General features: G+C 39.1%; 2 protein-coding genes across 2 annotated transcripts in view; both read left to right on the forward strand.

Moving 5' to 3' along the window:
* The window catches only part of LOC118735005, a gene marked incomplete in the record, with an annotated part of 2,257 nt that extends 1,476 nt beyond the window's left edge, over positions 1–781 (forward strand). Inside the window, 1 exon segment of the mRNA XM_036464607.1 lies at positions 1–781. Coding sequence (XP_036320500.1) covers positions 1–506 — 506 coding nt within the window.
* The window catches only part of LOC118735004 (trifunctional enzyme subunit alpha, mitochondrial), a gene marked incomplete at its 3' end in the record, with an annotated part of 161,077 nt that overhangs the window by 62,928 nt on the left and 82,046 nt on the right, over positions 1–16,103 (forward strand).

Raw genomic sequence — 16,103 nt, forward strand, 5'->3', positions numbered from 1 at the left:
AATTTAAATTTGAATTACTAAGTATAACGAACTTAAAGGAAACGATGGAAAATATGAACAATAAAAAGGACCACAATTTTCTCACGGTAAAAATGTTACTGGAAAATTTCGATATAATCGGACCACACTTACACCGAGTAATAATAGAATCTTTCCAAACAGGGAAGAATACAAAAAACCCAAATGAAATAAGACCAGTAAATATGCTATCAACAATAAGCAAAATAATGGTAAAAATAGTACAAAATCAACTAAATAAATACTTTGAAAAATATAATTTATTTTGTGAAGCACAATGTGGATTCAGAAAGAACCATAGTTGTGAATCCCTTTTAAACCTGGTGGTATCACAGTGGAAAATGGAAATAGCGCGGAAAAATTGTGTCATTGCAGTTTTCATAGACCTAAAGAGTACTTTCGAGACCGTTAACAGAGATATTTTAATGCAAAAACTAGAAAAGTACGGTATAAAAGACATTGAGTTAATTGGTTTCAGAGCTACTTGAGCAACAGGACTCAAAAAAACGAAAAGCGGAAACTGTATATCAACACCAATAAATATTAGCGTAGGAGTGCCACAAGGGGCAGTTTTGGGAACACTACTATTTTTAATCGACATAAACGATATGCAAAAAATTTTAAATAAGTCGAAAGTGTGTATGTTTGCTGATGACGTGCTGGTATATATTTGCGGAAAGGATGCGGATGAATGTGTACAAAACTTAAACGAAGAAATAAAAAATATTGAGAAATATCTAAAAATTAATAAACTTAAAATCAACACTAGTAAAACAAAAACTATGATCTTAAACGGAAATACTACGGAAAATATTTATATCGAAGGACATCCGTTAGAAATCGTTAAAGAAATTAAATATTTGGGTATTCTTATAGACAATAAATTAAAATTTGATTTGCACTTCGAATATATTTGCAAAAAAAATCGCTAAGAAAATTGGATTTTTAAGAAGAATCCGTTATAAATTATCAACTAAAATAGCCATAAATATTTACAACACAACAATCAAACCTCATTTTGAATACTGTTCAACGTTATTATTTCTGGGAAGAAAACTATGAGGCAAGACTTCAAAAACTTCAAAATAAAGGAATGCGTTGTATTCTTCGGTGCCATCAACTGACACATATTAGAGAAATGCTAACAAGATTGCAGTGGCTTTCTGTAAATCAGCGACTCGTGATGAATGCTTTAATTTTTATTTTCAAAATTAATAATGGATTAATGCCAGATTACATTCGAAATTATTTAGTTTACGTATCTGATGTTCAACCCTATTATTTGCGTAACGAAAATGATTTCAGATTAAATTTTAGTTCAACAAATTTTTGTCAAAATTTATTATTTCACAACGGTCTTAAATTATTCAATGAAATGCCAGAAAATTTAAAATGTGAAAACGTTTTTTTTATATTTAAACGTAACATTATTTCATATGTCAAACAAAAGTTTTAATGTATTAAAATCCTTTATAATAATGTTATAAAATTGTACAAATAATGGCATGTATGCTAAATAACTATACCAAAAAAAAAAACTGGTGAATATGTTTCTTGATAATCTTGACCGAATTTTCGGCCAGAACCTTTCGCGACGAAACGAGCTTTATAACGCAATACATTTCCGTTGTTATCGCGCTTAGTTTTGAATACCCATTTGCACCTAATGGCTTTTCGACCCTTGGGTAAATCAACTAGTGTCCAAGTGTTGTTCTCCCTGTGAGAACGAATTTCTTCTACCATGGCTTGTTGCCAGTTTTTACTGTCTTTACTATTCAATGCTTCAATTGATGTACCCGGGTCAGAGACAATATTATTGCATGATATGTATGAGACGAACTCACCAAAATCTTTGGGGTTTGGGCTTTCTTGTTTCTTGCCCTGGAACCTCGTTAGTGGGAATATAAAGTGGATCGCAATCTTCGTATTCGCTGTCAGTACAAGCTATTACGTTTTCAATGTCTACTACTTCTGACAAGCTGCTACAATGTTCATCGACTGGAAGCTGTTCAAGTGATTCAGCCCTCACTTTGATCCACACTTTCTACACCCCTAACTTTATTAGAATCAATTACACGTTTTGGTGATGTCAACTTCCATATTTGCTATTGGAACAATCTCGTGGAAAATTATATCGCGACTGATAGTGAGTTTTTTGGTGTTCGGTTCGATGCAACGGTAACCTTTTTTATTATCGTCAAAACCAACAAATGTCATTTTGACTGATTTCGCATTCCACCTTGTTCGCCGTTGTTTAGGAATATGTACCATCACTGGGGATACAAAAATCCGTAAATGCGAGATGTCGACTCTTTTTCCAGACCATATTTCTTCTAGTCATATATGTAATACTTCTATATTGGCAGTAAGCTAACTTCTCAATGTGTAAGCATTCCGAAATCAAAGCGAGACAGTCTAGTACCGTTTTTGTCAATGTATTGTGTACTTGAGTGCCGTTTTTGTATATGTGTTGTGTACATGTTTATTTATAAATGTATGTGTTCCTTTTCTTTCGTACGTGAACATTGATATATCTGTACTGTAGTGTTTTCGGACGGTACTAGCTCTTACTGCCAATATAGGAGTATTACATATATGCTTCTAGTATTTGGTTTTCTAATGATGAGCAAATCGATATATTAACAATGTAAGCTGCCAATGATGTAATCCGAATGGAATATCTCGAGGAGCTCTTTTGTGCTATGCTGAAAAGGTTTTCTTGATTGTTTGCCTTGTGCACACACTGTGCAATCTGCATCAATTGTTTTGTCATCAAATTTTAAGCCATCAACAGCTTGCTTCATTTGCTTCAGACTCTTGAAGTTTATATGACCTAGTCTGCGATGCCAAGTTATTGCAGAAGTTTCTAAATTTCTACACATGTTAGATGAACCTGATGTAAATTTATACACGCCATCTTTAGGTTTGCAACTTGCATAAGGAGTTCCTTGAGAGTCGTATACAGTGCAAGCCCTGCTGTCAAATACGATTTTTTTCCCGCTTCTACCATTCTATAGACCGATAATAAATTTGCTGATAAGTCTGGTATATGCAGTACATTGTTAACGTCAACTACATACTCCCTATTCTAGCGCCCTCATAAAAATCACCATACTCACTATTGTGAGTTTTCTCACTATTGTGAGGTTCACCCAATGCTGGCGAAAATACAAAACATAAAAAGATCACAATTATCAGAAAATTTGTGATGACGACATATGAACCTCACAAAGCAAAAACAGCTGTTTTTTGAGCATTTTTTTTATTAAATTCTTGCGTTTGTTTCATGTAATGTGAAAATAATGGAGGAGCTATTGTGTTAGCGGCAGTTATGGAGGGACAAGAGGAAGCGATAAAGAGAAGGAGGCTTCTGAAAAGCATGCGCGACAAAAGTGATCCGTTTTCCATGGAGGATGTTATATTTTTGCAAATGTTCCGGTTTCCAAAATCCCTGTGTCGAGCGTTGATAGAAGAATTGGAACCGAATGATGTTCAGAAGTCCAATATGCCCTTTACTCTTCGCTTCCTTGCTTGCTTGTATTTTTACTCGCATAGGTCTTATCAAAAATGTGTTGGGAATAGCTATTCCATTTCAATGAGCCAGGCATCTGTTTCCCGCGCTCTGCTCTTCATATCGAAGATAATCGTGGATGTTAAAGCGGGTGAAGTGCGTTTTCCATCAACTCTACAAGAGGTTGCAGAAGTGAAAAGAGGGTAGGATTCAAGTCCCAAAACTATTTCGTAATAAATGTTCATGTTTAAAAATATTTATAGGTTCTATACAAAGTTTGGAATAAAGGGTACAATCGGAGCAGTCGATGGCACACACATTGGGATTATATCACCAACGACCACAGACGCCAGAACTCCCATTTCTCTCTTTATGAATAGGAAGAGGCTTTATAGCACAAATGTTGAGGCATTAAGTAAAAGTTGGTTTTTATAAAATGATCGTTAAATGTTACAGGTCAAAACGATTTTTTTAACAATATCAAAGGTGTGTGACCATCGACTCGTGTTTACTGGAGTCAATGCGAGATATCCAGGCTCTTGTCACGATTGTGGCATCTGGACCACATCCCCAACACGAATGCATTTGATGAGAAATCACAGCACACAAAGTGATTCGTGGCTGTTAGGAGATCAGGGGTATCCGTTGGAGCCCCTGGCTCCTGGCTTTTAACACCTGAGGCAGAGCCCTCAAACTGTAGGGAAATTAAGTACAACAAGATGCACGCTAAAGCACGCAATACCATCGAAAGAGCTTTCGGTGCCTGTTCAAAGAGCAGCGACTATTATATACGCTTGTACGATTCTCCACAATATTCTTTTGAAGAATGGCGTGGCTGCCGACCTTGGATTCGAAGTAGTTGAAGAACTGGAAGATTGCGAAGTTGTGATCGAAGGTGTAGAAAATTCAAATGCAAGGGAGGGTGCAAGAGTAAGGGAACGGTACATAATGTTTTTAAGAACCACAACTCTTTAAATATACAGTGGTCGAAAAAATGATAGTCGCACCACACATTGACAAGTTTTTATATAAAAAATAAAGTTCCTTCTTTAGCAAAACCGTTGTAAATCCAAGTTTCAAACTCTGTCCAATATTCCAAACACATGTGAACAACCTTTCGTTGATTCGATTTCTTAGAAAAAATGTGTGTATGAAGTTTGAAACTTGGTTACAATGGTTTTTTATAAAAAAATTACTGATATTAAACAACAAAAAATTTTTTTGCAAATAATTTATTCGATCACTGTATATAAATTGGATAACTTTAGAAATTTGATTCTATTTTGAATAAAATTTAATTTTTTGCTTGACCCTATGTATTTAAAAGAAACAATAGCAGACGACATTTGACCATTTTTTGACTATTTTTCTTTTGTTTGTTTAATATTCATTAAAACCGTTAAAAACCACATAAATCAAAAACTTAGAAAATGCTATTTGGATTTTTACGATATTTCATTTTTTTTTTCATTTCATATTTTTATTAGTGTTACCAATGTATTCAAATACGTACATACATAGACATGAATAAAAATATCTTTCGTATAATGACAATCTATCGAAATACGATATCACTATTTTTAAGGCTTGGTTAATGAGGAACAAAAGAATTTTATTTCACAGGTACATGAATATATACAGGCATTTATATTTGGCATTTTCTTCCATATATTAATACATGCTCGAATTCGTTTTTATGTTAAAAATAAATACATAGTAAAACTTAGCTATTTCGAGCTTGCCCTTTATTAGCCAAAAATTCAACGAGGTATAAAAATGCCGTCTCGAAAATTTTCTAAATATTAAAAAATGGCAAAAGGTTATTAACAGCCTTATTATATATCACGAGCGATGGACAACACAAACGATTCGTCTGCAGAAGAATGCTTCAAAAATTAGTCCGGTGGCGTTATTCTAGTCGGTTTAAATGTAAGTTAGAAACAATGGAATTATAGAAAACATCACTGTTCGTTTTGTTTTGTACAACACTTAAAACTATTGACAGTCTATCATTTACAAACAGTCTCACTCAAATATACATACACTGGTATCCCGATAACTAAAACCGTTTTGTCTTTACAAGTATTGATAATCCATTTTTATTTATTAGATTTAATTTATTTTGTTAGGTAAACCTAATGCATGTCACAACGAAAATCAAGTAACTCAACTTTGTACAAGATTTATATTAATTCGTCAAAGCTCAAAAAATTGTCATCAAAATTTCTAAGTTTTATTTAATCGGAATTTCTATAAATAATTATGGTGTGCAGTTTAATAGCTCATTCAATTTATGTAATATTGTGTAAGTTTGAATTAGCTCAAAAAATTCGATGATTTTTGAGAATTATTTCGCTGACGATGTTGCTCATTTTCGAACATACATATCGTCACCTGAAATGCAAAAAGACGTAACAACTTCGTAACTGAAATGGAAGAAGTCGTGACTAATATCTTTTATTTTTCTCATAAAACGATGTGGGAGTTGTAATTCGATGAACTCCATCATATCAATCAAAATTAAATCAATTAAAAGATACATCTTTTTCAGTTATCGGTCCACCAGTGTATAACTAGTGCTCTTTTATATGCATATTGCAGCTTTAGATTAAAAAAAATACAGAAATTACGAGTTTTAACTATTTTTATAACATAAAGATTCTAATGAAGAATGTGCTAAAATTAAAAAGAATTCATATGGATTTTACCTTTTTGTACTCTCAAAATTATCAAGTAGCTAAAGATTTTAAGCGCCCTACAATTTGTCTAGTTTTTCAGTCAACTTTTTCAATGCTTGACTGATCGTACTAAGCGCTTGCGTAATTTGCATAAGTGCATTTGCGAGATTTTTGTTTTGTGAGATAATTTGCTCATCTCTTTTCTCACGAGCTTCCACCTTGGTCGTCACAGTATTCAAAACTTTTGCCACGGTCAACTTCCCTTCAACAGTTGGCGACGAAACAGCAGAAGATACCACAACATTGGGCACGACCCCATGCGAAGAAATAGTTGCTGATCGATTTACAGAAGTGGGGGTACCAGAAGCCGTATCATCAGAATATACAGAAGCAGTAGTGGCAGAAGCAGAATGTGCAACCTCAAGACAAGTAGTTGCTGGTAATACAAAACAAGACGTAGTAGCAGAAGGAGACTCATGTAAAGGAGATTGAAGAGTAATGAAAACGGAATTAGCCCATGGAATGGTCTCATCGACAACGATGGCCACCAATGCTTCAACCTTAATAAAATTTTAAACAAATCGTTAAAACATAGTATACTTATTTTTGCATATACATATATCTGTGTTCGTATGCAATAGTAGCTTATTTCGAAAGGCTGGCTTTAGCAAAATGCAGCACTGGCGCCGAGCCGTTTAAGAACTTTTGACAAATAAACGTGCAAGAAATAGTTCCGATACCAGCAAGTCAATATTCTAATTAAGTCTCATGAAAATATTCCTTGTCGTTTAAAGAATAAAGGGAATGCCGCATTATACTAAATCCAGCTTCCCGACATAAGCTACTATTCCATACGAACACAGATATGAATGTGTACTTAAATAGGGAAGAGTTTATAATTTCGAAGAACGGTTAAATTATTTCCTCAATGTTTTTAAATGCGCTAACCGAATTTAAAAATTATTATATGCGTGTGTACTAATAGATGGAACTTTAATTCAAAACAATGCCAACTTCCGTTCCGCACACCCATAGAAAAATCACTGAGCAATTTCCCGAATTGCGAAACATAATTCCAAACACTTCCTATTGAAATATAAATTTTTTAAATTCAGCATGACCCAATGTGCAAGACACACCGGAGATTCCATCCACCGCTGCTACCCCAAAGGTATCGATTGCCTGCTGTTCAAATTCGGATATGTCAGGAATTAGAGGTCCTCCGCCAGTCACATGCGGTTGTGCTTTCAGCCTGCGTGCGCGACTGCGCAACTGGTGTTTCCAATGCATAAGCGACTAAACAGAAAATATATACGTATGTAAAAATAGGAATACAAAAAACTGGCACACCTACTTCCTTCCACTTGGCCATAGTTCGAGTGGGCCCTCGCATTGAATTTAGGGTGTCTGTCACTTCTGACCATAAATTTTATATTCACTGGGGGTTACATGGTTGGAACTTCCCTCGTTGAAGCTCCGGGTGCTCCTTGCAGAAACTTATAAAATACTGCAGCTGCTCCTGCGAGGTTCTTTCGAACTTGGATCGTCTAGAAAATAAATTAAATAATAATTATACAGCACATTTTTACATTTTATAAAATTACTTACTTTCCTTGTTGTTCGGCCTGCATCTTTTGCGCTGTTTTTCATTTGTAATATGGCCGTTTGACAGCAAAACACTTTTCACCTCAAGTGGTGAATTTTAAATAGCTGTGTTCTTGTGAGGTTTGGCTGTGAATAACCTCACAAAATAGAACTGACAAAAAAGTCACAATTGTTTTCCTCACAATTTATTTGTGAGGTTTGACAGAATAGGGCAGTTATTATAGCCTAAGAGTCGTTTTACCAGCACATTTTACTTCCATTTTTCACGATGATTTGAAGTTAGTTAAAAGATTTGCATTAGGTGTCATATGACTTGATGCTCCGCTGTCAATGAACCATTCATTAGTTGAAGATTTGGCTGCTAGACACGAGAAAGCTCTCTTTGCTGAAAACGTTGGCTTTTCTTTCGACTTTGCAGTACAATCATTGGCTTTTTGATTTTTGCCACCACAGGAATAACATTTGATTCCTCGATATGCATGCTTTTTAAATTGCTTAGGTTTAGTTTTTGATAAAAAGGCATTGTCTGTCAAAAGAGAAGGCTTAACCTCTAAATCAAACAATTTTGTTTTAACTTCTTTGGATGACGGGTATGATTGCCTGCCCTCGAAACTCATTAAAAGTGGCATGAACTGCTCTGGTAAGCCGAGACAGTAAATACCAGCTAACCAACGATCGTCAACCTCCCATCCTGCGCTGTTTAATTTATGGTAAAGGGAAGTGATGGTTTCAATGTATGATTGTATGGATTGACAATTGTCGAATTTCACCGAAACAAATTTGATTAAAAGACTGACCGTCCGTAAAAATCCACTATCTTCGAATAGTTTCTTAAGTTTATCCTACATTTCTAGCGCGGCCCTACAAGATCGAATATGTGCGTACATGGACTTTTCCACTGATAGCACTAGTGTAGCTTTTGCCTCGCTAAGCTTGGCTTCGTCTTTCTCAAGAGCAGCTGAGGTATCTCTTTTTTTTTTGGGTTTTGGGTAGGTTGGCCGGTTTATATAAAACCACCGCCAGGTTATTCCTCTGCTTTCTAAGTATATATCTTAGTATGTTGTCTTCCAAATGTTGTATTCAATCGTCGCTCCACTGATACACGATGGTAATACCGCTAAGGACCAGAACCACGTGCAAAAGCTTCTGCTTATATATGTATCAAACGTCTTATTACTTTCAATTATTTACTAATTATAACAAATTAAAAAGTACTGTGATTTAATGGTCCACAAGTAACCACGTTATTCCTCTAATTGTTTGTTATGTCAGAATGTATCAAAGATTAAAATTTAAATGGCTGGGAACTAAGTCCTCATGTCGCCAGGTTATCTGAAGTATCTCTGTTCATTAAAACGCATTTGCTAAGCCCTTAGGATTCTAACAAATTTTCCATGGCGAAAGACCAATTATGGTAATTCTCTGCTCCAGTAAGCTTTTCAATGGTGAAATCCCTCAGAATTCTCGCCATCGTGTAAAAAACAAATGATTTTCCTATATCGCAACAAAGCTGGAAATAATCTTTACGTTTTTTTTTTTATTTTTATACCTATATCGCACAAATGCTAGCAGACACTTAAACTCAGGATCAGGATGCTCCTTTTTTGGTAAAGCGAGGTGCCCATAACCTGATGGGATGAAGAAAGAAAATACACGTGCGAGTCTTTTGAAGATGTAAAAGCAAGAGAGTTAATAAATGGTTTTATTCCATGGTGGAATAATAACAAGGTGTTGTCAGTAGCGACGTGTTTGTTGTGATTTTGACAAGATCGGCATGCTTATTTTCAGTGCTGCCGATCTTAATTTTTATACTACTATTCGTTGGGATATAGTATCTAAAATACTCCATTTTAGTAATTCGTTTTATCGCGATTTTTAAAGAGCTTAGTGTTTTCAGAATATTAATATTTAAAATTAGAGCTTGGAACGTACATATGTGCGCAGCCCCCGGCACGATGTCAAAATCGTGCTTGGCGATTTTAATGCCAAGGTGGGCAAGGAAGGGATCTTTGGCGCCACTGTCGGAAAATTCAGCCTCCACGACGAAACTTCCGATAACGGACTGAGGCTGATCGACTTCGCCGGGACCCGAAACTTGGTAATATGTAGTGCTAGGTTCCAGCAAAAGAACATCCACGAAACTACATGGCTGTCTCCAGATCGAAAAACGAGCACCAAAATCGATCATATTGTGATAGGCGGAAGGCATGCTTCAAATGTTTTAGACGTACGTACACTCTGAGGGCCAAACATCGACTCGGACCACTATCTTGTTGTAGCCAAGATACGCACGCGCCTCTGTGCAGCAAAAAATGGGCGCCCAGCCATGCAAGGAAAGCTTAACGTCGAAAAGCTACAATCACAACAGACGGCCAATTTATTCGCCCCTCGACTCACACACCTGCTCTCTGAAAGCACTCTTCAACAATCCGACATACGCGAGCAGTGGAACCACATTTCCCGATCATTAAGTACCGTCGCCGAAGAAGTAGTTGGATTTCAGCGAGCCGGAAAGAACAACTGGTACGATGAGGAATGTCAAGAAGCCGCAGACGAAAAAGATGCCGCCTACATGGCCACGCTGCGATCGGGCGCAACGCGAGCCATGTGGGAAGCGAGACGTATTTGCCGCAATAAGAAGAGAGAGGCCGAAATACGTGAGTGGAGATTGAGATGCTGGCCGACAGGAAGAACGCCCGAAAATTCTACCAGAGGGTTAGGCGACTTACGGAATGTTCCAAGACCGGGGCGAACTTCTGTAAGCAATGGCGACCTAGTGACCGATGTCCAGAATATACTTAAATTGTGGAGGGAACACTTTTACAACCTACTGAATGGCAGCAGCGCTGAAAGTAGTAAAGAAGACGAACCCGAGTCACCAGTCGATGATGATGGAGTAGCTGTCCCACCGCCTGACTATGACGAGGTACGAATAGCGATTACGCGGCTGAAAAACAACAAAGCTGCTGGATCTGACGGCATACCAGCCGAGCTATTCAAGTACGGCGGCGAGGAGCTGATGTGGTGCATGCATCAGCTCGTATGCAGAATATGGTCGGATGAACGCATGCCCGACGACTGGAATTTAAGTGTGCTCTGCCCAATCTACAAGAAAGGCGACCCCGCCATACGCGCTAACTACCGCGGAATCAGCCTTCTAAGCATAGGTTATAAGGTCTTATCGAGTGTATTGTGCGAAAGACTGAAGCCCACCGTCAACGAGCTGATTGGACCTTATCAGTTTGGCTTTAGGCCTGGAAAATCCACCATAGGTCAGGTATTCACAATACGCCAAATCTTGGAGAAGACCCGCGAGAACAGGATCGACACACACCATCTATTTGTCGATTTCAAAGCCGCTTTCGACAGCACGAAGAGAAGTTGCCTTTATGCCGCGATGTCTGAATTTGGTATCCCCGCGAAACTAATACGGCTGTGTAAAATGACGTTGAGCACCAGCTCCGTCAGAATAGGGAAGGACCTTTCCAAGCCGTTTGATACCAAACGAGGCTTCAGACAAGGGGACTCCCTTTCGTGTGATTTCTTTAATCTGATGTTGGAGAAGATAATAAGAGCCGCAGAACTGAACCGCTCAGGTACAATACTTTAGAAGAGCGTACAATTGCTTGCGTATGCCGACGACATCGATATTATCGGTAAAAACAAGGGCTACGTCTGTTCTGCCTTCTCGGGATTGGATAGAGAAGCAAAGCGAATGGGTCTGGTGGTGAACGAGGGAAAAACTAAGTATCTCCTGTCACCACACAAACATTCAGAGCATACGCGTCTTGACACCCACGTCACTTTTTACAGTTACAAGTTTGAAAAAGTAGACGACTTCGTTTATTTGGGAACCATCATTGACACTAATAATAATGTCAGGCTTGAAATCCAACGTAGAATCACTCTTGCGAACCAGTGCTACTTTGGGCTGAGTAGGCAATTGAGAAGTAAAGTCGTCTCTCGTCGTACAAAGATCACACTCTATAAGTCACTCATCATGCCTGTGATGGTGTATGGCGCGGAGGCATGGACAATGAAAACATCTGATGAGGTGGCTCTTGGAGAGAAAGATTCTGCGAAAGATTTACGGACCTTAACGCGTTGGTGATGGCGAATATCGCAGACGATTTAACGATGAGCTGTATGAGCTTTACAAGGATATAGACATAGTGCAGCGAATAAAAGTTCAGCGGCTCCGCTGGCTTGGCTATGTCGTTCAAATGGACAGAAACGCTCCTGCTCTGAAAATATTCATCGCGGGCCGCGATGCTGGTAACAGAGGAAGAGGAAGGCCTCCTCTGCGTTGGAAAGACCAGGTGGAGGACTGGGCTTCACTTGGCGTTTCCAATTGGCGTCAGTTGGCACAGAGGAGAAACGAGCGGCGTGCTTTGTTGAACTCGGCCAATATCGCTTAGGCGGTTACAGTGCCAAAAAAGAAGAAGAAGAAGAAGCTGATTTCGAAACGTCAAATTCAGAATTTTGGTTTGGCAGCACTTTTTTCGAGTTCACATGGATTCAGTGATAGCAAATTGCTTCGATTCGTAGCGGACATTCGTATTCGTAGCTTTGCTACCATGGATTGCGTAATAGGCCTGAATAACTTGAAATTTTAGTTTCCGTGGAAAACGCCATTTTTGGTGAAACAAAAGCGAATACTGATTGCACATTATTTCCTTTATCAACTGAAACACCTATTTTAAAATTACCGATACGCCAAGTTTTCCAAATTGAAGTCATGGCTGTGGTACTTCCTTCTGCGAAGGTATTGAAGTTGAACGAAGTGGTTCATCTGTTTATTAACCAATTATACTACAGCTTCTTTTGGTAGTCCTGAATATGATTTGAAAATGAACACAAAACGATAATAAAATAAATACCTTGAAAGCATTAACTTTTGCTTACAGTGCACGCGGCAGCTCTAGAGGATTGGAATTATCCTTTAAATGTCGCCTGATCGAGGCGTTGTTGTTGTTGTTGTATCAGCTACAACAACCCCGCCCAGATCGGTTGAGAGATACTTCGCCGACCTAAACGGGGTTGGATAGCCGAAACAAGAGCCCTTGGTCGGGTAAAACCCGAGTCATTCCGGTACGTAGAACCGGCTGTCGTGGGTGCGTCGTCGTTCATTGTGCAGAATTTCGAATCGTCTATCTGCTCAGCCAAATCGGTTCCCCTACGATCGTTTGACAGGCTTGAGTGCCAAAGATCGTGCTGCGCATTAAAGTCACCTACTACCTTTCGGTTTTCACCTCTGAGGAGCGCACCTATATCAGGTTGATATCCTGCCGGGCAGCAGGTGACAGGGGGTATGTATACGTTGAATATTTCGAGCTCAACATCGCCTGGCCGGATAGCAATGCCCTGACCTTCTAGGGTGGTATCCCTGCGGTCGATGTCTGCTTTGATAAGACGATATTGCACGGTGTGGTGCGTGATGAACGCTAAGCCACCACCATTATCTCGACGGTGCACGTTGTACCCGGCACAATGCAACAATGTTGAATTGCTGTGCAACTTCGTCTCTTGGACCGCAGCTATCGGTATACCATGCCTTCCCACAAAGACGGTTATCTCCTCGATCTTGCTCTGAAGCCCGTTGCAGTTAAATTGAAGGAGCTTCATGTGGTTCGGGAGACGTGTGGTAATGCGGGTGTGGAGAGATGTGTGTGGCCGTGACGCCATTGGCTGTGTGCGCTGCTGAGGTGGTTGCCGCCCTGTGGTGGTGGTGGGTGGCGTCGCGGTTGAGGTTTGCGACTGTGCTGCGCAACACGGGCCCTCGAAGTTCCTCGTCCAATCTCGCGTGGTGCGCAGACCTGAACATGGCCTAAAGTGGCACCAGCTAAGGCAGGTGTTGCACTTGACTGATGTCACATTACGGAATATCCTGGTCTGACATACCGTGCAGATTGTAGGAGGAACCAAGAGTTGTTGGTGGCGGCGTGTGAGTGGTGGTGCAGTTGTGTGTGGTCTGTCGCGGTTGTGGTGTGGTCTATTGTGTTATGTGGTTGTGCTGTGGTGTTTGTGTGGGACTGCCCAGGTGGACTAGGGTTAGCCGTGGATGCTGCTCTGTTTGAACAGCAGGGGGCCACAAAATCGTGGTCCACTGTCGATGTTTCCGTAGTCCTGAGCAGACTCTGAGCTGACTCCACCCCTCCCAAGCATTGCACTTGACTGAGGTGGAGTTGTGGTGTAGTCGTCTCTGGCATACACAGCAGGTGTAGGTTTCTGGCCCTGGGTTTGACTCTATGCCAGACCTGAGTAGAAGAAACCGTAGCGAATGCATCCCTATGGAAGAACAACTTCTGAGATACTTCGCCGACCTAAACGGGGCTGGATCGCCGAATCAACTGCCCTTGGTCGGGTAAAACCCGAATCATTCCGGTACGTAGAACCGGCTGTCGTGGGAATGTGATCGATGCGTTCGTGCACTTCTTTTCCTCTTAAACAAATAATTGTGATGGACTTAGCTTTATTGCTGTCTTTTGTTTAAAACTCTTTATTTTAATAACTTAATTTTACGTGCACAGCTTGTTTACAGCTGCTTGTTGGTTGTCGAACTGTCAAAGTTCGATTATCGATAACTCTACAGCAACTGACGATAGTTGCCATTCGTATTACAAATTTTCTCTCCAGTTGCGTTGCCAGCTGGCAACCGAACCGTAGTTGTGTTGCTATCCGTAATCGACCCATTGGCCCGTAGTTATAGTCAAAATAAAGATGATTCCAAAGTTAAAAGCAGCTTTTTGACATAACTTTCAATGGGATATCTGTCAAAAAAACCGGCTTTTAACTTTAGAGTCGACTTTATTTTGACTATAACTACGGGCCATTAATTTTAGTGTTAAAATAGATCTAAAGTAGTTACCATATACTTGTTGTGTTTTTAGATTTTTCTTTAATACATTTTCTAAGTAAAGAAATACCACTTATCTGCCATTTTCCAGCGGCAATCTTTTCACACTACATTAGCAAAATTTCTAAGCTTTCAATTGAACAAAGAATAAAAACGCGATCTCTCCCGGGGATACAACCAATTCCTTAATATTAAACAAAAATAATATTAAATTTTATGTATGCGGATCCGTCACGATCTTTCTAGAGAGCGAAAATTTATTTATAAGCAGCGTTAGAATATTCTGCTTCCGGTCAACGGTGAGCGTTAGCTGTGCAAGTTAGAAAAGTGAGGGGGACTGGGAAATGTTATGTGGAATGTTCTCTTTCGAATGTCAACAATTTTTTAAGTTTCCTTAAAAATTTGGTAAAATTGGTTTATGGCCACCTAAATCGTTCAAATACCCCTATGTGCGTTGGCCGAACTGATTTTTAAATGCTTCGCAGTCATATTGTTTTTCGCGTGCCATATCCTAACTAAGCGCATCGTGGTACGTGCGATCGGGTGCTGCCATGCCTAATTTACTCAATATCTTGTTTGAGATTGCCAAGCACATGTCTTCAATCAATATCAATACTTTGTTGTAAATTTCTTCGCTCAGTTGTAAATATGGATTTGATGTTCTACTACGCACCTCACGTAAAATATCATCCGCCATATAGTCTTTGTATTTGGACCACTAATCAATTGGATTCGATGGGAAGCATGTTGATATAATTATCGAAAACAACGTTCGTATTGGATGAGCATTTGACGAAATTACAGCATCTCGGAGGGTGTAATCCAAGTGTCATTCTTCAGCAATCCCAAACGTTCGCAGGCTTCTCTATTTGTTGCACACAATTCTCCATTAACAGTTCGCAGATGTTGAAATGATGTTGTACCACGAACCTTAACTAATAGCAAACGTAAATAAAAACACTCGTCGTTTCTTGGATGGACTGAGTACATGCGACCTAATGCATCGGTAGAGAATACCCAGCTTCCGTCGTTGAAATTTCTTTAATGATTGATTCCAAGTGTAGTCTGAACTTTTACGTACATATCGACAGCAGATGAAAAAGGCGCCGACATTCCAAGATGTGGATATCTTAATTTTCGCGAACCAAAGGCGGATATGAATTAAAATTCATTTAACTCACTTATTCGTTTCAGCGCCTGTAAATGGATTGATCTTATTGGGGAAAAATACAGATTCAATTTTTACCTGTGAGTGGATTTATCAATTTTATTGCGCAATGATGACCGGTGTCTTATCAGCTCTGATTATAATTTTGTGATTATCGGATGGCATCTGGTCTATTGCGGTTTTAGGCAATGAGTCAATGTGATGTGTTGATGAAAAGAGGTTTGCAGTTGCTCCACAATTGGTCTTCTCACCGAACTGCTGTGTGCA

This window comes from Rhagoletis pomonella, unplaced genomic scaffold (assembly GCF_013731165.1).
Source record: "Rhagoletis pomonella isolate Grant_MI unplaced genomic scaffold, Rhpom_1.0 Rhpom_scaffold_00003, whole genome shotgun sequence".
NCBI classification, from domain to species: domain Eukaryota; kingdom Metazoa; phylum Arthropoda; class Insecta; order Diptera; family Tephritidae; genus Rhagoletis; species Rhagoletis pomonella.